The sequence below is a fragment of the Eschscholzia californica genome, unplaced genomic scaffold, assembly GCF_041429995.1.
Source record: "Eschscholzia californica isolate CP2 unplaced genomic scaffold, dmEscCali1.0.p SCAF_4, whole genome shotgun sequence".
In the NCBI taxonomy this organism is placed as follows: Eukaryota; Viridiplantae; Streptophyta; class Magnoliopsida; order Ranunculales; family Papaveraceae; genus Eschscholzia; species Eschscholzia californica.
In genome coordinates, this window is record NW_028238461.1 from 55,623,035 (window position 1) to 55,650,277 (window position 27,243).

The following is a 27,243-nucleotide window of genomic DNA, read 5'->3' on the forward strand; positions in this document are numbered from 1 at the left end:
GTACTCGCTTGGCCTTTCTTTTGATCTTGTGAGGTTTAGAGAAACTCCATGGCATTGAGAGAGTTCAAGATTTAAGAGATTTGTCTTTGGTTGGGGGTAGTAAGGGGTTTGGTCTTCCTCCTTAGAGGTCAAGGTTTCGAGGCACGCTGACAATTCCAATTTTTTTTTAAGAGATTCCATATAAAAGATAGCAACACAGGTGAAATAAAACACAATTAAAACATAAGAAGGTGCAAATCAATGTGGTTCAAGAGCCACAATCTGATACATACAAAGAGAATAACCAAAATCACATATAGCAAAAACAATAACAAATGAAAGGTCAATACTTTTAAAGAAATAATGGATGTCTTTCGACGGAATATTGCGTGATACACATAGCCTACCTTCGAAATGAACAATTAAGAGTTTTACACACTATCGTCCTTGTATATCGAAGTGTGAGGCAGAGCTGTCCAAATAAGAATATCATCAACTGATGAAAAGAAAAATAGGACTATCTGGTTTGACGTACTCCAATACTTGAACTTCTTTAGGTCACACTCACCCAGCAAACACAGTAAATAAATCGAACCTAAAGGGGAAGCGATCATTCCAAGCCGCAGGTATGTAGGGTGGAGGATGTTTTGCTTCAGCGAAGTCGTCATATTACCTAGGCAAACTCATGTCTCAATCTTTGGGGGTTCGCTGATAGGTCAAGAGTCTTTTACATGCTTAGAAGCACCATCAATGACAATGTTTCCGACTCCCGTCTCCATTGCCTCTCTCTCATCTTTCTCTCTCTTCTTCTCATCAGAACAACTGCCGTTTACAGACTGGGATTGGATGACATCTATAGAAGGTTCAAGAAGACGAGGGCCTGCAGAGAGCCACGGATGGAGAAGGCATTCAGCTGCTGTAGGCCGTTTCTCAGGAACAAAATCAAGTATGGGTACAAGGAAATCAGCCATATCTTTTGCATCTTGCTCACTGAATTCATACTTCTCCATTAAAACTTTAGTAAGAGGCCAGAAACGCAATCGACGGATGTGTCTTAGGTCGCCGTGTCTGTTGAAGAAGTCCCGGGAGTATCGACCGCCTAATGCAATCTGAAAAAAGAACGAAATTTCACTGACCATTAGAGTATTAAAACAAGGTAAAGAGTAAGAAGTTGTCCAAAAAATGCAAACAACATTCTTACCTTGCGCGGCATCATTCCAAGGAGCTCCATCATCAAAGCCAAGTGGTCCTGTTGAAAAGAAAAGATCATCTATCATGTTTCGTTCCGCTTTCATGAATTCAACTTATATGACTGAGACTCAGAACTAGGGCAAGTCAATTCACAAATTAATAAATCAATTATTGGAAAGCAATGGAGGACTGGTAACACCAAAGACCACCACACAAAAGCTAATTAAACTAACCCTGAGCTTTCCTTTACAAATTACTACAATTTACATCAACAAGCTATCAAAACGGGGTAGACTGATAAGCCATCCTGCTTCGTTAATCTGATACAACAGACCAAATACAAATATCATAGTCATCTGAAGTATTCCATGGATCAGACTTGTCAATATGAATTTCCAAGTTGTATTACTCGAAACACAACAAGGAGACTTTTTCGTGTATTAACAACAAAGAATTTTAGGATAGAGAGAGGGATAAAGGCATTAAAAATGACACTGAATGAGGTAGTAAGAAACTATCACAGGACATCTGCTAAGGAAAAGAGGTATTCAACTGTATATGAAACCAAGGCTTTGTACGCATAGTAAGAAACTATGACAGGACATCTGCTAAGGACAAGAGGTATTCAACTTCCTGCATAGGTTTGAACCTATAAAGCCTAGATCAAAGCACACGGAAAAAAGAACTTTGGACAGCGTATGTCATGTAAATACTTTGCAGTGAATTAAGATATCGTGTTTTCATTGTCCACCTTATTTGTGCCTGAGAGAACACATTGCTCATAAAGTATCTATGTACGAGATTCTGAAAAAATATGTTTTTTTATCATATGTTGCTCGTCTGTTGTTAACATACCTTCACGTATTCAAAGGTAAAAAATTCCAGGAAGTACACAAAAAAATGAACAACTACCATGATCAAGCGTAATAACCTAAGCAATTTTACATTAAAAATGAGAATGACATTATCTCCTTCCTCGTTTCTCCAAATTCTGAGTTGCCTAGATAGCAATCAGATCCTCGTACTCACCACGAGAAAAGTTGTTTTGACATTGTTTTCTGATTCTGTGATTCGGTGAAATTATGTTTAAAGAAGAACAAAAAAAGTACATCAATGAGACCCAGGAGTACTGACTAGAAACATTCTCAATGATTTTTTTCTTCTATCAAAACAATTTCACCGAAACACGGATAAAAACGAATAAACGATATATACATCCGACCAAGTCCAGATTACTCTCTTAATTGTTGTTATTCAGTATTTGTACTCCCTAGCAAGAGGTAAATATGATATTAGAACATTAAGATTCTAAAGAATCAGAGAGATACATACCTCATCCCTGTCAAAATTGTCACCGCTATGCGGATCAAATAGAACGTCACCAGTTGCCAACTCAAAACAAATGCACGCAAAGGACCATAAATCGGCTGGAGTAGAGTATTTAGATCCAAGAAGAACCTCTGGGCACCGATACTGCCTTGTTTGAATATCACTTGTGAATTGCTTATAAGTCCAACATGCATTTCCAAAGTCAACCAATTTGCAGCTTAAGTCGACAGACTGCAAAAGCTTCTGTCTCGCAGAACGACTCCCTCTCCTACGACTCTTACTTTCACCCGGGGCACCATTTTCCCCGTCAGCATTCGACAAGTCACAATTCCCATTATCTTCCACAGCACCAGCATTTGAGTGTTCTCCACGAGGGGAATCTACCGATTCTACCCCATCAACTGTTTTCGGATCAACTTCAATTTCATCTGAAGCTTCATTCCCTCTACAACCATTACCGGCCCGTTTCGCCTTCTTCCGAATCTTTTTCTTCTGATTTTTGGTCAAATCAGGATTCGAACTCTTTACACTCGAGGGTCCAACCTGAACCTTAGCTTTATCTTTGGCAGTAGTCGGAGGAACAAGAGGTGCGCCCGACTTAATAGGATCTTTAGATGGATCAATCGTAGATAAAAGCAATATGTTTTCTGGCTTAAGATCAGTATGTATAATAGAAAGCTGTCTATGCAAGTAATCTAAACCTACTAAAACATGGTAACAAATTTTTTTAACCATATGAAGAGGCATTCCTTTATAATCACTGTATTTAATTAGGGTAAGAAGATTATCACCCAAAAACTCAAAAACCATACAAACATGTTGCCCGTTTGGCCCAGAATGCTTAAAGTGATCCAAAAGCTTAACAACACAGTTTTTATCATCTGGGTCACCTTCTGCTATCTGTTTCAAGATTGTTACCTCATCCATTGCTGCTTCAGTATAATGTTGAGCACTCTTTTGTACTTTTAGGGCTACATATCTCTGTAATTCATTCATCAAAGAACAAAAAATAACAACTTTCAATAATAATAATCTTACTACTAACTAAATTACAAGTTAAAAACAGTTCAAGAATCGTAAGAAGGGGAATAAGATAAGGGTTTACGGAGTTTTGAGTATCCCAGGCGAGCCAAACGGTGGAGAAATGACCCCAACCAAGTTTTCTTTGAACGACATAGCGACCAAGTTTGAAGGTATCACCAACTCGAACGGCGTGATAACCACCTCTTCTGTAATCTTCAGTTCCTTCGTCTTCCGATGTGAAATCGCTACTATCACTACGTTCTTCCTTCTGATTTCGCGCCATTGAAGATCCAATCTCTTTCGACTGTGGTGCTAGTGGTGGTGGTGGTGGAAGAGTTGAAAACTAAGAAATTAGGGTTTTTTTTTCGAAATGGACTCTCTCCCTCTTTGATTCTTTCGTTATAGGAGATCTCCGATTTGTTTTTTAGTCTTCCCGGGAAATTAAATATCAGTAATGCTAATTGTACCTATTGTTTCGGGATCCCTACACTCCCGCTTGGTTGGGCCGGGCCTGGGCTTGACAATTCGGATAGGACCTAAGTTCGGGATATTTTAAAAACGTACTCCGTATTACGTTTTTTTTTTTTTTGGACATGGACTCGAAGATTGCCTTCAATAGGTATCTTTAGACTTTAGTTCGTTTAGAGAGATGTTATATACACTAAATATTTCCAATATCCAAACACCCACCACATTAAGAACTAAATATTTCATTAATTCTACTTCTACTAACACAACATTAAGAAGAATCAAAACTAACTAGAAACCAAAAAATCAATTTAGGTTGTATAGAAATGGATTGAAACTTGAAAAAATCGATTAAGCTTTTGAAGAAATTACTTGTAAGAACACAAAAATCATATAATATTGAGAACATAAACAAATTGGACTGATTAGGGTTCCAAAAAAAATCTGACCTTATTTCTTAAATTGGGCGACTTGCTTCACAAATATCGTGAGAGAGAGAGAGAAAGTTTTAATCAGAAGTTTTGTAGGAATGAATTGATGAAAAAGAAAGTGGGAGAATTGTTTTTCCAGACTTTTAATCAGAAGTTTACGATTTTTAATGGAGGGATGTTGGAGATGAAAGGGGATACGGTGAAGAGGTTTTTTATTTGCTTTCCCTAAAAAAAAAAAGTTTGATTTTCTTAATTTTAATTCAAAAGAAATTATATTAAATTGCTGAGTTGGCACTTAGAGATCCTCAAGAGGGCACTCTAAATTTAGAGTGTCCTCCTAAGAGTCTCTAAAATAACCACCGCCACGTCATTTTAGAGATCATAGTTAAGTTTTGCATTGGAGAGGGTTTTTAGGCAAAAACTCTAAAACATCCTATGTGGCACTCTAAGATTCAGAGTTTGAGTGTTGCATTGGAGATGCTCTAACCAATTTAAAATTTCCCACTCATTTTTTTTTTTGGAAGACGACTACGATCTAATTTGATGCATCGATAACTGCCCACTCAAACATTAACAACCCCGGGCTCCAGGGATTTCTGGACTTTATATCAACACCATGGAACCACTTGGGCTACCAATTGTTGACATTTCCCATTCATTTATAATCCTGTAGATTTTGCTTCCGTGGATTGAACTCGTGACCTCTGAATTTTTGGGATAGATGCACAATCAACTGGTTAATTTACTATGATAAGTCAAGTGTTTTTCTGACTCCCACCAACGACCACCATCTTTTTTCTAGTTTTCACCGGAACTCACCGACCACCACCACATCTCATATCTCCTTGTCTTTCTTTATCACTCTCTTGCTCGCTCTTTTGCAAAAAAAAATTCTTTCTCTTTATCCTCGCCTTTCTTTGTCACCAAATCTCTGTTTCTTCGAAAAACCCTAACTTCACTTGTACAACGTTTCGAAGAATACATCAGCGTACAAGATTAAAGGAAGAATACCACGGCATATAAGACAAAATGACCACATGTAAAGAGTTACCAGTGATTATGTCTAACTACTGGTACGACTCTAGTTGTGCTTAGCCATAATTAGATGAGTGATGCTAATGTAGTTACATCTAATAGACCGGTAAGTCTGGTAGTTGTATCCCTAGTTTCTCAAAATTGAGATACAGACAGAGATAGCCAGCAAGAGAGCGAGAGATAACAATGATTTGCAAAAAGAGAGAAATTAATCAGAGGGAGATTAATCTGAGGGAGTGAGAAATAGATTAAGTGAGAGAGAATGTGAAATTGAGTGAGAATGATATACATATGTATATGTACAATATGTGTGTGTGACACATTCTCTACTCTCTCGATAGATCTTGATGTTTTCCTGAGACGAAAAAGGCATTACTACTCATTTGCAAGGGCAAAAATTTCTTCAAATTCCATTGTATTTTAATGAGATGCGAGGATAATGTGACGGATCAAGAAGAGATCCAACGATTAACAAGAGTTCAAGTTATTTGAAGATATTCAAAGATATACAAAGATCCAAAAGATTTAGTTTCATATATTCAGTTTATTTAATAATCTAATATATTATTATTATATATTATTCATATTACCTTGTTTCGTTGAATAACTAGGAATGTATTAGGAAACTAAGAAACCCTAATTCTCTCTTTAAATATGAGTCAAGTCTTATAGTTTTATTTGGTGGGTGCTTTGGGGAAATAAGAAAGTATCGAGTGCAGAGACTTTCCCAAAAATTTGTCAGAGTGAAACCACTTCAAGTAAAGTACTTTTGCTTTCTTTTCTATTCTTCACAACTCTACTACCAGTTTTTATCCACTTCGACAATGGTCGCCGACAAACGATCATTACCGGTGACCTTCAATATTTTTTCTATAATCTTTCTTCTTCTCATTCCAGCACCTTCAATCATAATTGTTTTTTTCTTCATTCCTCTCATTCTCTCTTTTCTCCTATCCTCTTTCTTTCTTTTTCCTTTTTCTTTTTTTACTATCTACTTGTATTGGTTTAGGGTTCTCCCAAACCACTCTGATTTTCAGCGAAGGGGAGGAAGAGAGAGAGAGAGAGGAAAGGGAGAAGAGGAGAGAAGAGGGAAGAATAGAGAGAAGAGAAGAGAGATAAAGATAAATAGAGAGGTCTAGTCTTCTACCTTCTAGTTCATGAGTTCGAGGCACACTAACAAAAAGAAAGTAGAGAGAGAAATGGAAGGGGGGGGGGGGAGTAGAGAGAAGAAAGATAAATGGAGGTTGTAGTTTTATTGGAAGAAAAAAAGAAAAAAAAAATGGTGGTGGCCAGAGTTAGAGGCGGTGGTCAAAGTTGATGGTAAGAGCATCTCCAACGGGACACTCTAATAAACACTCTAAAAATCTAGTTGTCAAGTGTCAAATAAAGATTCTATTGGTTGGTCTCCAATGGAGATCTCTAAAATCTCTTACTTAATACACATGTCCCTCTTCAATTCAATAGATAAAAAGTAGTTGAAAAGCAAAGTTTTCTATTGGTTGAAATAATAAAGTAACACTTAAAGAGTCTCAAGTAGACACTCTCATTTTAGAGATTCTCTCTCTAGACACTCTATAATAAATGTGTCCAACTCATAATAGAGTGTGTAACAAAGTGTTCCATTGGAGATGATTTTTTAACAAAAACTCCAAAAAGTCATATGTGGCACTCTAAGTGTTAAAGATTGAGTGTCCCATTGGAGATGCTCTAAGAGATGAGGAAGAAGAAGATGACTTGTTTCCCCTTAAAAGAAATTTCGTCAAAATTCAAATCTCCCCTTTAGAACTTTCTACCCCAGATAATTTTCTTATCTACTCAAATCACCCACCTTTTATTTATTCGATTACGTCTGATCAATGTAACGAATCAAACTCATAAGTATGACGACTATTAATAAATTTATTATTGGTTTCTCTATGGATGTGAGTCGTTATTATCCGACCGAGCTACGTTAAATTATCGTCTCAACTATTACAATTTATCCTTCTGATTGTCACATAAACATGAAAGTATCCATCATTCGAGGTTGCGAAGAGATGCCCTACTGGTGAGGCAAAGACCTAAATGCAAAAATGTCTCGAATGTCCTCCAAGTGTTGTACTCTTTTTCAATGCTTCTAGAATTTTGGGAGATCCATAGATCCAATTTGGAGGTGAATTCACATAACCTTAATCAAAGGAGCAACCCAACTTCTTTTTAGGTTTTAGGAAAAAAAAGAAATTGAAGTTCATGATTCATTGATCTAAAAAAGAAAAGTTCATGATTTCATTTACATGTGCCATATTTAAGGACCCTCTTTTCCCCTTATCTCTTGGTTCAATTCCTTTTTGTAGTCTTCCAAGGGGGGTTTCATTTTTAACTGATTTTAACTACCAACACAACCACCTATATCAACTCTCTCTCTCTCTCTACTTTCTCTATCTAACTTTCATGTCATAGAAACAGAGAGAGAGAGACATAAAAGGCTGAGAAATAGGCAGATGAAAGTTTGAGCTTTTTTATCGCTTTTATCAGAGAAAGACTGTTTTGATTGGTAAGAAAGAAAGTCAGTAATAATCTGAAATCCAACAGGAGGAGAAAGGGTTTTGAGCTTTTTTGTTACTACTACTACTACTAGTACTACTTGGTCATTGTCTCTGTCTTGTATAGTAATATATATTCGTTGACCGTTTACCCTTTCTTTCTCTTCATTGAAGGCCGTGTTGCCCTCTCAACCCCTTCTTCCCCCATTAACAAATTTCTCTCTCTCTCTCTTTACCTCTCTCTCTGTTTTCAAGAAATTTTGAAATCCAAAAAGCTTTAGATTTTTCGGGGGAGATAAAGAAGAATACATTTAGAGAGAGAAAAAGAATCAAAGATTTGAGGAATTTTAGATAGAGAAAGAAAGATGATGGTTGATAATGCAGGAGCAGGAGGAGGAGAAGCAATAACAAATAATACTATGGTTGATAATCAACAACAGAATCCTAATAATAATAATAATCCCCCTGTTCAAAGATCAAAAAGCTTTGCTTTTAGAGCCCCACAAGAACAATTCACCATTCAAGACTTTCAATTAGGAAAAATCTATGGCGTCGGTTCTTATTCAAAGGTTACATTTTTCTTTTTCTCTCTCTATATAGATTGTTTTGGTGTCTTTAGTCTATCTGAAATGGGGTTTTTTTTTTTGCTTTATTCAAATATCATCATTTCACAAATTCATAAATCATAAGGATACATTCTTCTTGATCAACCCTTTTCTTTAATTGTATTTAAAGGGTTTTATATGGAATTAATTGGTAACAATTTGATCCATCTAGAGGCTGCAAAATTGTAGAAATGGGTCCAACTTAATGTGATTAGATGGGCTTAACAAATGGGACATGATCTTGAAACTTGAAGATTCATCTTTTTCTAACATTCTTTTGCGTATTTTCGTCGTTGATTATTGTGTGAATATTGAAGGGTTTCTTTGTTAGGTTGTGAGGGCAAGAAAGAAGGACACTGGAATTGTATATGCTTTGAAGATTATGGACAAAAAGTTCATCACAAAAGAAAACAAAACAGGATTGGTTAAGTTGGAAAGAGTTGTACTTGACCAGTTGGATCACCCTGGAATCGTTCGGCTATTTTTTACATTTCAAGACACTTGTTCTTTATGTACGTATTCTAGTCTTAGTCTCTTACATACTTGAACTTTCCTCATCTCTTGTGTCGGAAACGAGAGAAGGACTTTTTTCACATTGAAACTTTCTTTTCCATGTTGGTTTAATTTTCTGATATGCTACCTGTGAAGATATGGCGCTCGAGTCTTGTGAAGGTGGAGAGTTATTTGATCAAATTACCAGGGTGAGTACATTTCAGATACTCTTCTCTCTTCGGTTTTTGTGGTCTTACAAAGAACGTTTCTTTTATACGATTTACTTTTGATTGGCACAGAAAGGTCGTCTGACAGAAGATGAAGCTCGTTTTTATGCAGCGGAAGTTGTTGATGCTCTCGAATACATCCATGGAGTAGGATTGATTCATCGAGATATTAAGGTACTTTCGAGTTATTATGTATGAACGATATTCTATTTCATTGGCATGTCAAAACATGCTAACAGTTATTCTAATCCCCAGCCAGAGAACTTGCTACTTACTGCAGAAGGACATATTAAAATTGCCGATTTTGGTAGTGTGAAGCCTACAAAAGATAGTCAAGTTTCGTTCTTACCTGCTTTACCGTCGGGTAAGGTCTTACCGCTTCAACATCTTAGTACCTCGAAAAATTGTTTTCTGAAGTGGAAGGTCTGTTTGTATGTATAATCCACAGATGAAAAGGCTTGCACTTTTGTCGGAACCGCTGCTTATGTGCCACCGGAAGTTCTAAACTCTTCTCCTGCAACTTTTGGGTAAGGAACAATTGTTATCTCAGATCTCGAAAGAGCTACGCATTGTTAGTTTGTTTTCAAACTCAGATCTGAAGTCTGATTCAAAATCTGATTTGACTCGAGTCAGATTTTAGAATGTTTTTCACTTCTTTGTATGACTCATACATCTGACTTATCTGAATGGCTGACTTGGCTGATTTTGGTTGCATTTGAGTCAGACATAAAGTACTTTAGTGCAAATAAGATTAACTCAGCTGCTCTGGCGATACATTGTTACAGAAACGACCTATGGGCATTGGGCTGCACACTATATCAGATGCTTTCAGGATCTTCTCCCTTCAAAGATGCAAGTGAGTGGCTCATATTTCAAAAAATTATCGCTCGGGATCTCATATTTCCTGACTACTTCTCCGAAGAAGCTAAAGACGTTATCGACAACCTACTGGTACACAATCTTTTCTTTCTTTCTCGAACATTTCTACTATCCTTCTCGCTGTCTTCTGTGCTAGTTTTGGTTCTTTCTTCTTGTCTTGAGATGCTTGGGAATACCTTAATGGCTTATTACAAGATACTAAATTGAGTTGTTTTCTCGCAACCTAGCAAAGCTAAAAACTTGTCACATCTTAATTAAGGACTGAGAAACGTTAGAGGAAACTAAACACTAAATATGCTCTTCGAAATTGCATGATTTTTGGCCATTGATCAGCTCTGCAACTTAAATACAGCATGTAGATCCGAGTAAAAGACCAGGTGCTGGACCTGATGGTTATACCACACTCAAGATGCATCCTTTCTTCGGAGGAGTTGATTGGGAGCAAATAAGAGCTCAGTCCCCTCCAAAACTTGCTATGGAGGTAAATAAAGGCGCCCTACTTGTTTCCTTTTGAATACTTATGTCGACCATGCAACTTTTTACCGTTTTGAACTTCATGTGTCGTGACTCGTGACATCCATTTTGAGTTACAAAAAAGTCAGAACCCTGTAAGTCGAATCGTTTTGGCTTCAGACAGGTGATGGGGGTCCTGACTGGAACCCGAATGATGGGAATGGTGGCACATCCGAAGCATCTGGTCCTATTCCTAGGCTTGCTTCAATCGACTCATTCGACTCGAGATGGTATGAAAAGAAATTTCCTTACATTCAGTTATCCTTCTTCCAAGTTTTCAGTTAGGTTCATTTGAGAGTTTACTAGCTTGGCTAGCCATTGATTGATGTTATCTCTGTTTCATTTGACGAAAAAAAAAAAACAGGCAACAATTCTTAGATCCAGGGGAGTGTGTTGTCATGATCTCGACGTTGAAGAAAATACAGAAACTGACCAACAGGAAAGTGCAGCTTATCCTAACTGATAAACCCAAGTTGATCTGTGTAGATCCTGCGAAGATGATGCTCAAAGGAAGCACAATCGGGTTTGAAAACCCTAATGACCTCAGTATAGTAGTCTCTAGTGCTACAACTTTCAAGATTTGTACAGTAAGCTTCTCAATGTCTTTCACTCTTTTGATGAACTTTCTTCTTAGTCATTCTATCTTGCTAAGAATATGTTGTTTTTTTCTTCAGCCTAAGAAGGTAATGTCTTTTGAAGATGCAAAACAAAGAGCATGGCAATGGAAAGACGCGATCGAGGGTCTTCAAAAACGATGATTTATATTTTATCTTGTAGAAGATGAATGTGGGTAACCAGAATGACTCAAGTTTACAGAGGAGTAAGTATTTGCTCGGAGTAGCGGCTCCAGCGTTTTCAAGGTGCCGATGCTTTGCCTCAGTTTGTGAAGTGTATGTAGTATATGGTTACTCTTGTAATGTGGCTCATATTTTGGCATGTATTTTCACTATAGTAAAGATGCTATTAGACGATATTGAATAGTATATTTTTTGTTTGATTTTGCTAAATTTGTAAATTCTTGTTTCAATTTTTTGAATATTTGGTGTGTTCATTTTATTAGATATTTTAGAGTAAGTAAATGAAATTCATCTCGACTAAACGTGTGATAAGGTTCTTAATATCATGATTTTCGGGGTTAAAGGGCGACCTATCGACAAGCTCTAATTGCCTAGGATTGAAGACTGAGTAAATATGTTCCATGTAGCCTGGGGCAATGGAAGTGCCACTCTTGGAAGAGCTACCTGATTTCGAACTAGTTGAGCTACCATTGCTATTCAAGAAATAGGTTAGGATCCAACTATAAAAAAATGATAGAAAATTGGCTGACTTACTTGACCAGTCAGACAAAGACAAGGGGTCTGGTTGGTGACAACCAGACTGCTTCGCTTATGTGGCGAATAAAACAAGAATTATTTTAGTCTTTTCACACGTGTAAAAGTACTAAACCCCTTGCGTCTTAGGGGACGGTCACCAAAAGAGTCATCCAAGGAGTGCTTGTATCGACTTTGTAAAACTCTTTAGGCCGAAATGGTACTTTTTTTTTTTTTGTAACTCGTCTAAATCTGGATAGTCTGCCTCAAATACACTCAAAATAAGTTATTGATGTTATAAAGCAATCCCGCATTGGTGGTGAGATGGAGTGTGGTGCTCCTCTTAAGAGGTTAAGCACCCTTCCCTAGTGAGGCCTTTTAAAACAGTGAGACCCAAGTGTGTCAAAGCGAACAACATTACTAGCAACCAAAAGGCTGGTCCGCACCATCCTATAACACGTTATCAACACGATTTGTTCTACTGTGGTCCTCCTCTTAAGAGGTTAAACACCCTCCCCTAGTGAGGCCCTTTAAAACCGTAAGACCCAGGTGTGCAAAAGCGAACATTATCACTAGCAGCCCAGAAGGCTGGTCCGCACCATCCTATAACAATGGAGACAAGTTAGTCGTCAAGAGTGACAAAGAAACTAATTTTAGTCAGATTTGAGACCTGACTTACAAAAGACAAACAGTCAAAATTTAGTGAGAGAAATAAGAGAAAAGAGGGTCAAGCTTTAGAGAGAGAGAAAGAGGAGAGAATGAGCAGCAGCAGGACTGAAGAGAGGGAGACAGAGACACTGGTGGAAGCAGCACTGCGAGTACTGAACACAGCAGATCCAGTGGAAAAAGCTAAACTTGGAGATGAGATAGCTACCCAATGGCTCCAAGGTTCCATTCACAAACCCTACCACCAATCTCTCCATTTCCATGTCCCCGATCGACCTGCCAGGCTCTCCAATGTAAATAAAAAAAAAAAATATTATGTATTTTGTAGTTTACAATGATTCAAAATATTGCTTGGTAGATGTTTGATAAAATGTCCCAACTAATTAAAACAGGTCAAATTAGTATCACCAAGTCTCATGCCAAAGCTCGGCAAAGCCGGAAGTTTGCAAAGCAGGCAAGCCATTATCCATAGTCTTGTTCACACTGAAAGCTGGGCTATTGACTTGTCATGGGTACACTGCCAAACTTCTCTCTCTCTAGAACTCTTCCCACAACCAACAACTTTTTGTAAGAGACTTCATTTGTCATTGACTCTTTCTTTTTGTAGGATATCATAGCTCGTTTTGGTAAGCAAGAGTCGATGCCGAGAGAATTCTTCACAGATTTTGTTAAGGTAGCTCAAGACGAAGGACGTCACTTCACATTACTCGCATCACGCCTTCAAGAAGTGGGTTCTTTCTATGGAGCTTTACCAGCTCATGACGGGCTCTGGGATTCCGCCATTGCCACTTCTAATGATCTATTAGCTCGTTTAGCTATCGAACATTGTGTTCACGAGGTAACTCTCTCCATTCTTCTTCATATAACAAACAAACAAACAATAAACTATCTTTGTATATATATCATAAAGCAAGTACGGATTTCAGTTTTCTAACGAATAGTTACCATATTGGATGTACAACCTAGGCAAGAGGACTTGACGTTCTTCCTACAACCATCTCTCGATTCCGTAATGGAGGTGATAATCAAACTGCAGATTTGTTAGAAACAGTCGTTTACCCGGAAGAGATTACTCATTGTGCTGCGGGAGTAAAATGGTTCAAATATCTTTGCTTGAGGTCTAAGAATTCAACTTCGAATAACATCTCTGAAAGTAGTGCTGATACACGGGACGAAGAAACAGATACCCAAGCAACAGAAGGTGAGACGGAGATGGTGATTCAGAAGTTTCATGATACTGTTAGAGCTCATTTCAGAGGACCACTTAAGCCTCCTTTTAATGAAAAAGCTAGAAAAGCTGCTGGTTTTGGACCTCAATGGTATGAACCTCTAGCTGTGAAAGAATAACCCTCTTCTGAGTAATCTCTCTGTGCTGTTTTTATGCTGTTTGATTTACGTAATACTGTTACAAAATTTTACACCACAGCTTGTGTTTGTAACAAGAAGAAGAAGAAAAAAACGTATTTACGGAATGGGATAAGTATGAACATTTGTTATTAGTTTGCTTTTGCTATAATCTTATTTAAGGATATCATTAGTGTTTGCTATACATGAAGAAATTCAGACATCTATTTTTTGGGGATCTTCGAGCATCTTACAGTTCTAAAATGATTACTCTGAGCTTGAAGAGATGTCTTTGCTCAAAGAATTGAGTTAAGGGGTTCCTCTAAGTAGTTCAAGATCAAATCAGAAAGGAACCTGCAAACATTTACTGCATTTCACATGTATCCAATGCAGTCAGGCTTGGGTTCAGCTCGTGCTTTCCTCAAGCCCGGCCGATCCCTCAGTAACTCGACTTGGTAGCATGTATCGACCTGAATTGCAGCCACATTCCATTTCACCTAGCTAATTGGTGTTATAAAGTAGGGGGTCTAAATGTCGCCTCCCCCAGAAACTCCCAAGATAGTTCTTTTACTTGGAGGTTTCGAGTCAGTATCTGGATACTTATTTTTGTCTCATTCGTCGTTCGAGTCAGTATTTGGATATTATTTTTTTGTCTCACTCGTCGAAATCGTTGTACCCAATAACTGCTAAGAAGTAGATCCGATGGGTTCATAGTCTTTGCCTTCCAGAAAATGGGCAAGTTGTTAAAACTCCAAATCCAGCGTCAGGCAACAATTTGAATGGTTTAAGACTATTCTTTAACTTCCCACTAATCAATCAGATGAGCCCTTTTATTCACCCTCTTTAATAGAAGGTAAACAAATACGTAACATCAGAGCAACGAAATGGAGCGAAAAAAACGAAAACGTATAAAAAGCCAGAACGATGGGCGGGAAATGGCTCACTAACAAATCTTATAACTTTCTCTCTGATCGATACCTTATTTCTTTCCCCCCTCCGATCAGTGTTTTTGTCTCTTTAATTTGTAAAATTAGGGTTTCCAATGGTTCTTTACTGGACAGTGGACAAGATCAGTTGAAGTGTTCGTATGTCAATTCATCTGTCAGCTAAAGCCAATGACCAAAACTAGTCATCAATGGTGAGTATCCCAAGACTGGTTCTTAACTGAAGTTTTCTAGGGTTTCTTAATTTTCGTTCTCAACTCTTTTAAACAGACAGTCAGTTCTTCTAATTTCACGATTTATTGATCTCTTATAATTTAATTTTTTTTCAATATGATGCAAGACTAATCATCTCAAAAAACCTAATACCTTTTAATTTGGTCATGTAGTTTAGAATTAAAAGTAGCAGAAACAAATACAATTTACACCTCTTTCTTTCTCTACTTGACATTTGAAATGGAACTAAATTGGGGCAGAATCAACCTGATCATTATACTTTCGAGGAACGAGAGGAAGTGGAAAATTGGTTGAGGAATATTGAACTTGGGTATACATAAGTTAGTTTCTATGGGCTTTAGGCCATAATTCCGTCGGGCTTTAGGCCACTAGTAATTAGGCAGTTATCGTGCTTATCACATCGTATCGATGTATCAATGCCTTTGTAATGACCATTGTAGTCAATATTCAAAAAAATATATTGAAGTCAACAGTTGGTTGCCCAAGTGATTCAAAGTGTTGACATAAACTTTAAAACCTGGAAGCCCTAGGTTCGATTCCAACGGAAGGTGTCCATGGTTATTGAACTTGGGTTATTAAAGGTATAAATAATGTAATAAGTTTGTCAGGCTTTAGGCCTCTTTCATGTTGTTGGGCTTTAGGCCTCTTTCATTATCAGTTCAACTTAGGTGGTTATCGCGTAGATCGTAGTCGATTTCTCAAAAAAAGAAGATAGTGACGGTACGGGCTCCAATTGGTGTGCCTCCACAATGAGATAATTGAGTTTTGTGTGTTTATCCATGGTATAGGGGCTAAGCTAGATTCGTTATAAGGTAAGTTAGTGTATCACTAGGGATTCAGAACCAATGGAAGCCATGAAACAGATTGACCATGCAATTCAAAATGAGGGATCTGGGTAAATTCTTTAGTCCGTATTTATTACTTTTAGTAATTTGAGAAGAAAGTGCAGGAATTTTGAGGGATTGTTTAGCACTTAAGCGGAACACCTTGAGTTATATGACGTTTCCTGATTTTATAAGATGTTATTATTCCATCGAGAGTTTGTGATACGTGGATGCCGTATTAGTGTTTTGTGATCTTAATGTGTCCTTGTTGGAATTGTATTTTTTTGCATCCCACTTTCAATCATTTTTTTTTTTCTGTTCATTGTTGCGAAAGAGATGACCATAGTACGGTTTCGTGTAAATTAATGATGTGCTCTTGCATCATGCTCCAACCCTTTACTGAGCATGTTCACCAAAGTAGTTGAGGTACAACTCTTGCCTTTTTTTTCCTCGATGAAAACAGGTAAAAGTTATCTGTATACACAAGTTAGCATATAGGGGAGCCGAGTGTGACGTTTTGTACTATGAAGAGATTTAAGTGGTGATTGTTTGCTTTGGGGCATTTTCCCTTCTAGTCATGTGAATTTGAACTCAAAATCTGTTGGATCTTCGAGATTAGGAAGTTCAAAAAAATAAATAGATCTAGATTGTATAGGAAACCACCTCTTCTCAACATCAGCTAAATTATAAGGATGAAAACTGACTTGAATACCCGATATTACCCTGAAGTAAAAGCAAGAAAAATACACACAGGTCGGATATAGATACGTAAAAACACATAAACATTGCCTCATCACCCTGAGGATGACAAGGAATTTCATCTAGGGTAGAGTCTAGATGTTGTTGTGTGCATTTGGACTTTTGTTTAGGATATAATCTCTTTATTGTTGTTTTTTTTCTTAGCATGTGACAGTCAAATTATTGAGATGGATTCGAGTATGATTTAATCTCAATATAGGGCGCACATTTAGAGACCTAATGGAAGGGGGTGGACGATCCGTAGTTGCTGATAGAAATCCCACCAGAGTATCTGTAGCAAGCAACTCCTTCATTATCTCGTGTTAAATGGTACCCAGGTAACCCAGCAACCACTTACTTATAACCCTAAGTTAAGCATAAACTGGTTAACTTAGTTTTCAAGTGCTTTAATATTTGCTACTCTGGTTCTGATTATGTTTGGGATTGTATAGAACAAAAGCCGTAGTGATAGGATCTGAAATCGACTTCTGCATCATTATCCCGTTATGCATGCACTTGTAAGCCAAACTAGTGACCCATTTTTTAGTTCAACTATTCAAGTCCACCAAGTGCACTTTGCCACTGCGTGAACCAAACCAATAAGAACTGGTTTTCGTGTGAACCCAAATTCTTGTATTTCACCATTCCCTTAGCTTCTTATGAGTGATTTTTTTCTTACTGGACCATTTTTATTGTAGGATGATCCCTTGTCTACTTACTATACTACTGCTATGTTTGTCTTCAATGTTCACAGGCAACTCTGAAAAGTTGTAAGCACATGTGCTTATAATCAATGTGGACCAATACAGTCCTAATTATCTATTATCCTGATGGTTACTTACCTTTTTTACATCCTTACTTTTTTCATTGCAATCCTTGGATCAGTATAACTTTTGAGCCTTTGTTGCAAACTTGAAGCTATAACTCTGCCTAAGAGTCAGAGTCAACAGCACACACGCATGTTTTAGGTTGTAGATGACAATCGTTCTTTCCTTTTTGTATTTTTCCATCTAAGAAACAACTACTTTTAGCATTGTTTTTCCTCTTTTTAACAAATTTCTATCCGTTTGTTCAAAGGAGTGTAATGTGAAAAGAAAACTAAAACTAGACTCACTACTCTTATCGAATACTAGTATGAATGTCAAAAGATACGAAAGCGTAGAATGAGAATTTTGTTTGAAATATTTGGGATAAATCCCAAGTTTATGTATTTGTCATCTAAATAGAACATTGAAGCTGCACATAAATGTGAACTAGTATTCATAAAGTAATAAACAAGAAATGAACAGTGTTAGAATAGTGAAGTTGAGTTTAAATCTAGGTCTTACTTTGTTGGATTCCAAATGGAGAGAGCTTAATACATTTATGTACTAGCATTTTCAGTTTTGTTGGAGAGTTCATGAATATGTGACTCCCCTCTTCTTCTTTTTTTTTCTGTTCAATTTTGTATTCTTCTACATATGCATGCATGTCTTCTGAATCTCTGACATTATTGTGGATAAAAACACAAAGGGGGATGGTAACAAAAGAAAGATGTACTACCTTTTCTTCCTTGAGTGTCCCTATTCTACATCCCTGACTAACTACATTGAAAACAGTGTGTGAGAGAGAGAGAGAGATGATTTTGTCTGAAATCTGATCATGTAGGGAGTAGGGAGGCAGGAAGTAACTCAGCAGCATTTATTATTTAATAGGCGTGAGAAGAGGCAATCAGCATCCAGTCAGCTGCAAGCTAGGGCCTGTGATTGCTCATCAGGGAACCAGATAGTGACCTATGATTCCCCTCTTTTTTTGTCCCCACTCATACTATACTTTCCAAACCCACGTCTGTTTATTATCACTCTCTCTCTCTCTCTCTCTCTCTCTCTCTCTCTCTCTCTCTCTCTCTCTCTCTCTCTCTCTTTAGATCTCACTACTCCCATGCATTCTTATATATTAGAGTTTTTGGTTGCTAGGGTAGAGATAGCAGCCAAGCAAAATGGCATGGAATGACAAGTTAAAAGTACCATTAATGGCTTCTGGTGCTGCTGAAGGTGAACATAGTTTGACATTCCTCTATGATTACAGCAAATTCCACCCTTTTTCAGGTCAGCTAGCACTAAGAACTAATTTCAATTTCTTAATTCCTTAGTTCCTATACTTGGGTAGTTCCTCAATACTCTTAATTATGTTACTAATATGAAATATTGTTTTGATTGATCTTGTTTTTCTACCAGTAGATTGTCGACAAGTTGTTGAGCAGGAAAGGACTCCCCCAACCAGTAGCATTAACAACAACAACAATCAAGATAGGAAGAGGAGGATGAGTTGGGATCAGCTAGAGTCTTTGGAAAGAAGTTTCCAAGAGGAGATAAAACTAGAACCTGAGAGAAAGATTAAGTTGGCTCAAGAACTAGGTCTTCATCCTCGAAAGGTCGCTGTTTGGTTCCAAAACCGTCGTGCTAGGTGGAAGGCGAAACAACTCGAATGCCTTTATGAATCCCTTAAGCAGGAGTTCAACGTTGTGTCCAGGGAGAAACTAAAACTTCAAGAAGAGGTTTACTATCTTTATTAATTCAACTCTTAATTATAGCTTAACTAATTCTCTGCACAAATAATGTTATCCAAGTTCTAGGCATATGAGACAATTTAGGGTCACTACAAATCAATGCGGCCAGGAAACTCTCTCATATAGCTAGGACTTAGGAGGACTTCGTTACATTTTAGAGGTCCTAAAACTGGTAGCTGCATAAATTTACTCAGTCCCTCGAGAAAAAATAAGAGATGGTTAGACTTAAGCATGGACCATTAGGTTGTAAAAACCTCATTATGTTACCCTTTTAGTTCATAATTTCTTCTAAGGATGTTTTTTTAATGTATTTGAACAGGTAGCGAAGCTTAAAGCGAAGCTCGATAACAAAGCCATAGAGATCGGAGCAAGTTCAAAAGGTTTGACAGTAGGAAATGCCGAAGCTGAAGAAACCATGGATAGCGAATCAGCTGCTATCAGCAGTAGCTCTACCATGTTAACAGGAGTCAACAACAATCAGATTGGCAACTGCCAAGGCGTCTTCAACCTAGTCGGTGACTATAATTCGAGCTCTCTGCCTTACTTGGGAGTTTTACCTGGTTACCCATACACCTACTAAAACTGTTGTAAACAAGTTTGGAGCTTTGGTACTTCCTGTTACTGTAGTACTGTGATCAGCTAGAGATATAATTTGTACTTAAAATTCCTCGACTTCATTGCATGATCGAAGGTTATATTTTGTTATGTTCACTAGATTTCAAATTTCTATACATGTAGTGACCCCAGTGTACTTTCGTTGACCCAACCTTTGGTTGGAGTGGTTACCAAGTTGGTTTCCACCCTATAGGTCAAGGGTTCGAGTCACGGATTCATACCCCTTAAAGTATGCAGGCATTTACAAAACAAAAAGAAAAAATTTGAATTGGGTTCATTTAGTTACTGAAAATGATAGGAATCGCGTTGCAACGTTGGATCAAAAGAGCCAACAACCATTGGTTGTAGTGGTAAGAGGTGTAGTCTCTCACCTTAGAAAGTCAAGGGTTCAAAGCACGCCGAACATTTTCAAGAAAAAACTTTGGATCAAAAGAACCTAAATGAAGCAAACAACAATTTTTAATGAGAGAGAGACCTAAACAAAGGGATAGAGAGCGAGAGCTAATCTGCTTATTCCCAAATATTTAATAAAAAAAAAAAGGAGAATAGGAGTACAAAAAGATTCACACCCGGTGGGACTCGAACCCACAATCGCCTGATTAGAAGTCAGACGCCTTATCCATTAGGCCACGGGTGCTTCTTGGTTGTCCATTGGCATTCTCTATATTAATCGGTTTTACTGAAAAACCTCAACCTAAACCTGAGCCACCTCTACGGATGTTCATCTTTAAAACGGTGCTCAAATCAGGATTCGTAGTCTTAAGTAGTGGATTGAATTGTTGTGCTGCCTCAATTTATTAGATCGATCAACAAATTCATTGAGGTCTGTTTAGTTTGAGGTAGAAGTTACTGCAAGTTTCTTTTGCTTTTATCAAAGTATTTTATTTTATTTCCTTTGTTAAAGAAAAACTGTTTAGTGCTGCTTGAAAGTTATAATGAGCTGATTCCAAGTACGATACTGATTATCATAGTCAATTATGTAACTAAACTATTCAGCTTCAACAAAAAAAAAAAGTACACCGCCTAAAGAGTGCGCCTTCTGAAAACTGTTTCTTTTCACTATTCTTACCATAGGTAATATTTTTTTTTTTAATCAAATGGACCTAAAGAACCAACACAGCCCGATAACAAAAAGATTTATCTATAAATTTAAAGTTAGACCTGAGATCAACCACTAAACAAAACTTTAATATCTGAGGAAGCACAAAGGAACTGCCATTTTTTCTCTCTTCTACTGCACCTAACCAGGTCAGTTAAACCGAAGCCCAAAAATTCTCGAGTAGAACAAAAAAGAAACAAAAACATCAGAAAAGTAGAGGGAAGGACGGTATATAAGTTCTAATCTTCTAGCTCAATGATCTTCACCACAGAAGAATCGCCTACTTTCTGACAAACGACAACCCGATCGTGCGACTTGATAACACCTGAAGCCTTTCCGTGATCAAGAGCAACCTTCAATACTGACTCATTTGTCGCACTTGTGGATTCAGCCTGTTCAAATATTTCATCAGTAGATTAAATCTTCAGAGCTTCAATTCAATATCTAACATCTTGCAAGAAACTAGATATCTCGTAATTAATAGGTAAAAGTGTAAGAAATTTACAGGGTGACGAGGATCTGCAAGCATGGGGAAAAGGCCTCTAACGATAAGTGATTGCCTTGCCTGCTCATCACAATCAAAAGAAAAACAGCTATCTTCAATAAACCCAACAAAATTTTACAGGTACAAGACAACCTTTTTTAAGAGAAAATGAACACTGTCAAGTGTCAACGACGAACTTTTTCTGTTTATTTTCATTATTATTATCACCGAACCTAACCAATATGTCGTTTTTATTTCATGTTAATAAAGGCGTACGGCGTACCTCAAAAGCACCAGTGAAACTCCAACGAAGTTGATTAGTTTTGAGCCGAGGAACAACAACGGATAGTACAGGCATAGTTGGCCTATATTTTGCAATTAATCTGCAGTCATCGAAAACGTTAGATCATGTGAGCATACATTGAAGATCCAACATTACTAGTTGCATAAAATATGCCCATCAAATAGAGCCATAACAAAAGTCGGGAAAGGTAACCAGTTCTACCTTGCAGCCCTTCCAGATGATGTGAAGACAATAATAATAGAGGCCTTCACCTTAATTGCAGCCCTTACCTAGAAAAATATCACAGATTTTTCAATACAAGTGACCTAGAAAAGATAACAAGTCCTGATTGTATATATAAAGAGAACACAATACCGCTGAGGAAGCAATAGACTCTAAGTGGGTCATGGGTTCCCCTACGTATTTCACAGTTTTCTTGAAGTACAAGTCCTGGTTGAAAACCTTCTCAGCCTGCACATTGTACCACATTTCAGGAAAACAGCATGTACTTGATGGTGTAAGGGAGAAAGATATATGACATCAAAAGAGAGAAAGAAATTACAAACTCGAAAATGGGTGGGAACTAATGAAGTAAAACTTCACCTATTTCTCGGACACAATAGAATGAGGTAATTCTCTTTATTGTTTCAACATAAATTTAGTTTTTTTTTAGGATTTTCGTGCCCAAGCTTCTTGTTAGTTTAGCTTCGGCGCGTTGAAACTTGTGCTGAGTTTAGAACTCTTCAAAGCCTTCTGGATGAAGAGAAAACCCTAAACTCGTTTTTGATGGTATTCTACTGAATCTTCTGCAAATAGAATATATCGTAGTGTATTAGAGAGGAAGAAGATGGTATAGTTACCTCGGCACAAATTTTACCAACGATAGAAATTGTCTCAACAGGGTACAATCCCCTGAGAGTCTCAGCTCCTAGAAGAATGGCATCACTACCTACAAAAATTGAAGGACCAAAGGATAAGAAAATGAATACTAAAGGTACCATGAATAGAATGTACTGATAACTCAAATACTTTGTGGTTCTACAGCTTGCACAAAATTAATGATACGAGCATAGAGTGCCCATATTTGGCTTCCGTAACTTGTTTTTTTAACTTGGAAGCAAACTAGAATCAATTTTAGCTTACTACGAAACATATTTCTACAAAATCTAAGGTAGAGTTTTCTGAAGGAGAATCCTTCAGCAAGGGACTAATGTCAGGAGAGACGAGCAAAATGCGAGAAAGCAGGTAATAAACTAAACGACTTGTTTCCTCTGCATAATCTAAAATGTGAGCCAACTTACCATCTAATACGGCATTAGCAACATCAGTTGCCTCTGCACGAGTTGGTCTCAGGTTGTCTGTCATACTGTCCACAACACGAGTAACAACTGCAGGTTTTCCAGCCATATTACACTTGTAAACTGCAGCCTTTTGAAACAAGAAAACCTGAAAAGAAGGAGATACTTAGTGATTGAGGAAAAATGTTGTACACTGGCAACCGCCAAATAGACAATTAAGGCTACACGTTAAGTCGTACAGGAACTAATTTGTCAAATATCCCCATCGTAGTTGCTTCTGTTGAGCATTTTAATTTGGCAAAACAAATCAAAAACAGGAAATGAATAATAAAGGAAGGGTATATGGCAAAGGTTAATGAGTTTGAAATTGAGGAACGGCACAAATAGTTGCAGTTTCATCTAAGAAAGAAGTATCTGCCAGTGACAGGTTGCAAATGAAGAGTCTATGATACATATGCGCAAATAAATGTGCTTTGTCTCCTTAGGGCTTTCGCTGTACTAAGTCGAAACAATATATTCCTGAACATATGTGCGGTGATCCAAATAGAGGTGCACATACATAGCATCATTAACTCTACTCAACACGACATGAATTCATTCACATGAAACTGTCTCCATTAAATCTTCTGAACATTGAAAATTATGGTGTTGAATGTATACTAAGGCAAATGCGGACTAGTACATACACAACTTAGGGAAATGGTCTTTTAGCTCAAGTTCAGAAGCCTGACCTTCTCAGGTGGAAGATCTATGCCAAGGTTACCACGAGAAAGAATAATTCCATCTGCTTCTTGGAGAATTTCATCAAAATGGGTTAACCCCTGCAACAAATGGCAACAGAAGAAACCCTGAAGTTAGCATTCTGAGAGTTACAATATTCTTATGGAGTTACGAAATTGAAACGAAAAACAAAATTGCAAGAGAGTATAATGCTCATGAAAATCACCTCAACATTCTCAATCTTTGCAAAAATCTGGGTTTGACTCAAGTCGCCCAATTTGGAAAGGAACTGTCGAGCCTGCAGATTTACCAAATGAGGGATTCTTTGTTATATCTTTATATTGAAACAAATAGACTTAATTAATCAACAAGAATGTTCATATTGTAATTTTAAGCCTTTGGAAAGATCAACTCACCAGCATACTGCAGCTAAAATAAATGACAAACGAACCAAACAGGAATACTGATATAAATTATGCATAACTTACTTGTCGAACATCTTCTGCGTGACGCGTATATGAAAGGGAAAGGAAGTCAATATTGTTTCGGACACCCCATGTGCTTATGATCTGAAATTTGAAGTATAATGAAAAACCAGTTCAGCATAAATAGTGCAAATAACTAATTAGAGAAACTTATTTGGATCCTGGAGATCCAAAGGTATCACAGGTTCCTTAACGATTTTGTACGCACAAAATTTTGTTTTCTCTAAGAACCTATTAATATTCTGTTATATAACCTTGACAGAACTTCCCAACTTGAAAGGATCTGTCTAACTGTCTTAGCTTAATAATTGGACAAAAGAGTAGATATAAATCAACACTCACTTCTTTATCTTTCTCAGTCAAAGTTGGCATATCAATATGAACTTGAGAAACATGCAATGTGAACAAAGCTCCTGTAAGAGTAGCTGAGTTCTTCACAATACAAACAACATCCTCCCCTTTAACCTCAGATACCTGAAAAGAATTTTAGGATTAAAACCAATCAGAAATGATAAACAAGAATTCATAGATAGACAGGAGGGACTGAAGCAAACAAGTACTGTACATTTTTATAGAAGTTTTTAGCCCAAGTACCCACAAGTGACTTAAAAAAGATGTGGCGCTTCTCCAAATTTAAAAAAGAAAAGCAAAATAGATGGAGATGTGTACTTCTAAGTAACTTGGCTAGTAGACTAAGCTTAGATTGCCTATGAAGTGAAACCTGACTTCCCCAACAATCCTATCATCCAAATAAACAACCGTTTTACCTCGAGCCAAACAGAGGTAGTCTCACTTCCAGTAAAAAGATATTGACCAACGAAAATGGTGTCTCCTTTCTTGACAGCCTGCAAACAACGACTTTCATTAGGAGATAAATCTAACAACTGAAGTTCCTAATTAAATTGAAGATAGCAAATGATCTTCATCAACTAAAGCGGAGACAAAATAACATTCCCAATAATTAATACACTGTATCTATTTCGGGGAAGGCAAGTAGACGGAATAACATTCATGAAATCAATAAGGGAACCAACTTGAACCGAAAGAACACAAATAGTGAAATCTGTGAAGAATGGAGAACCTTAGCTAGTCCACCAAAATTGATAGGTAATATCTCTGAACTGGCTTCTTGATCTTGATCTGGAGTCAGAACAACAAAGCCATCAGCTTTAAGCAAAATTGAACCCTCACTCTTGTTAACCACCTGTAGTTCCGCTCCAACTGTATCTAACATAACCTACAAACAGAAATCTCAAAATAAGAATGCACTTACTACAACACAAAAATCATAAAGAGACTCAACCTTCAGAGTTCAAAGTTAGGAAAGGAGGATAAAGGGGCGAAAAATAAACTGATGAAGTGAACTCACAGCACAGAGCTTCTTAGTGGTCTTGACAGCAACTTTCAAATTCTCTAGGGTTTCTTGATGATACTCAGCATCACCCAATGAAAAATCAAAACGTGCAACTGTCACAATAGAAAAACTCTTAACACCATCAGAATCTAGTTTTATCGACTTAAACAGTATCGATGAAACTGAAATCCAATCTGAAGCAACTTCAACATCTGAATGGAAACTCAACTTTAATAAACGATAATATCTAGAGAGAGAGAGAGGGAAGCAAGGTATCGAACCTGACATCCCAGCCTTGAGGCAGCCAGAAATAATGTCGACAGATCTGGATTTGGCACCTAGTGTTCCAACGATTCTTGTCATTGCAGAATAGAAGTTCTGAAAATTTTCATCATTTCAAATCTCGAAATCAATATCAGAGAAACATCCAAGTAAACCTAATTAAGAAGCACTTCCTCAATCCTTCAAATTCTTTAACAGTTTTATAAGATAGTGAGAAAAACAAACTAGTATAAACTCAAAACACAAAGAGATGATTCGTTTAACACAATAGTAGAGAGAGAGAGAGAGAGCTTACAGCCTTGGATGGCTCGAGAATGGTAGCCATCCTGATCGGCTCTTCGAGGAGCAAGTGTGTTGCATGCATTCTCGATCAACTGAGTTTTACACTTCAGATTTAAATCTGGCGATTCAATGGAGAAAGGAGCACCTATAGCAAAGAAGAAGAAGAAGAAGAAGAAGAAGAAAGTCTCTCTCTCTCTCTCTTTCAGACTCAAGAGATTTTCTTTCTTTTTTCCTCCTACCACCGCCTAACCTATTGGTAGAGGGAGAAAAACCGGGAAGATTTTACCGCTTGTTTCTGCATTTCTGTTTTATCGCCAATAAACTGATATTTTTTAACAAATACTACACTTATGGTCCTATGGACTTATGGTCGTAGTACTCGTACAAGGTATAACCAATAAAACCGATATTTTCAACCGTAACGGTATCCAGTATTCAAACAAATACGACTTCTTTTTGCTAATTTCGGTGGGCGCGTGCTTTAGAACCAGCGGACTCACATATAAACAACCAGCGTGGGCAGTTGCTTGGAGCGAAACACGAGGGTTTTATGTTTGAAGAAGAACATTTTTTGGACCAACGAAATTAAAGTTTGGGGATCTTCTTGAAAAGCTTCAAGTCAAAACCTAACCTTCCTTTTGCTCATCACGTGCCGTCCATCCCTCCTTCCATCTTGTCTTGGCATCCAAGTCAATCACGTGGCATCATCTCGTCATGTCTGATCCTTTGTTGTTCCCGCTCTTTACATATTAATCTAGGAAAGTTAAATATTCTATACGGCTTGATTTGAACATTATATTACTTAGCACCGGTATGATAGAATGAGATGACAGATGTGAAGGTTAAATATATTCTATAAAATCATGCCACTCAAGAGTAAAGTGGTTGTACATATTCACCGTGCATTCTCTACCGCTTGATTTGAACATTATATTACTTAGCACCGGTCTGATAGAATGAGATGACAGACCTAACCTCACATTATTGAGTTCGCCTTGCAACTGAATATATTTTGTTACATATAAAGTATACCTAATCA

General features: G+C 37.4%; 5 protein-coding genes and 1 non-coding gene across 12 annotated transcripts; 3 read left to right on the top strand and 3 right to left on the bottom strand.

Moving 5' to 3' along the window:
- Nucleotides 1-200: 200 nt before the first annotated feature.
- On the bottom strand, nucleotides 201-4,081 carry LOC147546477 (uncharacterized). The gene is made up of 4 exons (XM_086638309.1): nucleotides 3,605-4,081; nucleotides 2,503-3,480; nucleotides 1,181-1,228; nucleotides 201-1,088 (listed from the first exon to the last, which is right to left on the bottom strand). Exons 1-4 carry the CDS (start codon nucleotides 3,803-3,805, stop codon nucleotides 696-698), a joined length of 1,620 nt encoding a protein of 539 aa, XP_086494435.1. The 5' UTR covers nucleotides 3,806-4,081; the 3' UTR covers nucleotides 201-695.
- A 3,573-nt stretch (nucleotides 4,082-7,654) lies between these two features.
- LOC147546478 (3-phosphoinositide-dependent protein kinase 2-like) lies at nucleotides 7,655-11,727 on the top strand. Its single transcript, XM_086638313.1, has 11 exons — nucleotides 7,655-8,547; nucleotides 8,915-9,095; nucleotides 9,232-9,284; nucleotides 9,375-9,476; nucleotides 9,558-9,666; nucleotides 9,751-9,829; nucleotides 10,088-10,253; nucleotides 10,534-10,662; nucleotides 10,815-10,924; nucleotides 11,059-11,281; nucleotides 11,369-11,727. The coding sequence occupies exons 1-11, from the start codon at nucleotides 8,344-8,346 to the stop codon at nucleotides 11,450-11,452; spliced, it is 1,440 nt and encodes a 479-aa protein (XP_086494439.1). The 5' UTR covers nucleotides 7,655-8,343; the 3' UTR covers nucleotides 11,453-11,727.
- A 574-nt stretch (nucleotides 11,728-12,301) lies between these two features.
- LOC147546479 (3-oxoacyl-acyl-carrier synthase-like protein (Protein of unknown function DUF455)) lies at nucleotides 12,302-14,169 on the top strand. Its single transcript, XM_086637362.1, has 5 exons — nucleotides 12,302-12,639; nucleotides 12,708-12,963; nucleotides 13,063-13,182; nucleotides 13,278-13,508; nucleotides 13,637-14,169. The coding sequence occupies exons 2-5, from the start codon at nucleotides 12,763-12,765 to the stop codon at nucleotides 14,015-14,017; spliced, it is 933 nt and encodes a 310-aa protein (XP_086493488.1). The 5' UTR covers nucleotides 12,302-12,639; nucleotides 12,708-12,762; the 3' UTR covers nucleotides 14,018-14,169.
- Nucleotides 14,170-14,940: 771 nt separating this feature from the next.
- On the top strand, nucleotides 14,941-20,033 carry LOC147546480 (putative homeobox-leucine zipper protein ATHB-51). 6 transcript variants are annotated; one of them, XM_086638182.1, is made up of 5 exons: nucleotides 14,955-15,152; nucleotides 16,975-17,092; nucleotides 18,402-18,841; nucleotides 18,974-19,290; nucleotides 19,622-20,033. In XM_086638182.1, exons 3-5 carry the CDS (start codon nucleotides 18,733-18,735, stop codon nucleotides 19,880-19,882), a joined length of 687 nt encoding a protein of 228 aa, XP_086494308.1. In that variant the 5' UTR covers nucleotides 14,955-15,152; nucleotides 16,975-17,092; nucleotides 18,402-18,732; the 3' UTR covers nucleotides 19,883-20,033. The 6 variants fall into 6 exon arrangements, with proteins under 6 accessions (XP_086494306.1, XP_086494308.1, XP_086494311.1 ...); XM_086638185.1 differs by having other exon boundaries at nucleotides 14,957-15,152; nucleotides 18,710-18,841; XM_086638180.1 differs by lacking the exon at nucleotides 16,975-17,092 and having other exon boundaries at nucleotides 14,941-15,152; nucleotides 18,971-19,290.
- Nucleotides 20,034-20,481: 448 nt separating this feature from the next.
- TRNAR-UCU (transfer RNA arginine (anticodon UCU)) lies at nucleotides 20,482-20,554 on the bottom strand. Its single transcript has one exon. It is a non-coding gene; the product is annotated as a tRNA-Arg (tRNA).
- A 400-nt stretch (nucleotides 20,555-20,954) lies between these two features.
- LOC147546482 (pyruvate kinase 1, cytosolic) lies at nucleotides 20,955-26,782 on the bottom strand. Of its 2 annotated transcripts, XR_015224290.1 has the most exons (17): nucleotides 26,218-26,782; nucleotides 25,922-26,018; nucleotides 25,656-25,753; nucleotides 25,368-25,523; nucleotides 25,054-25,131; nucleotides 24,629-24,760; nucleotides 24,290-24,370; nucleotides 24,028-24,099; nucleotides 23,813-23,902; nucleotides 23,085-23,229; nucleotides 22,644-22,732; nucleotides 22,159-22,254; nucleotides 22,006-22,073; nucleotides 21,784-21,883; nucleotides 21,522-21,581; nucleotides 21,079-21,408; nucleotides 20,955-21,020 (listed from the first exon to the last, which is right to left on the bottom strand). XR_015224290.1 is itself a non-coding variant. In XM_086638362.1 (16 exons), the coding sequence occupies exons 1-16, from the start codon at nucleotides 26,284-26,286 to the stop codon at nucleotides 21,256-21,258; spliced, it is 1,584 nt and encodes a 527-aa protein (XP_086494488.1). In that variant the 5' UTR covers nucleotides 26,287-26,634; the 3' UTR covers nucleotides 21,043-21,255. The 2 variants fall into 2 exon arrangements, 1 of the variants encoding a protein (XP_086494488.1); XM_086638362.1 differs by lacking the exon at nucleotides 20,955-21,020 and having other exon boundaries at nucleotides 21,043-21,408; nucleotides 26,218-26,634.
- Nucleotides 26,783-27,243: the final 461 nt, after the last annotated feature.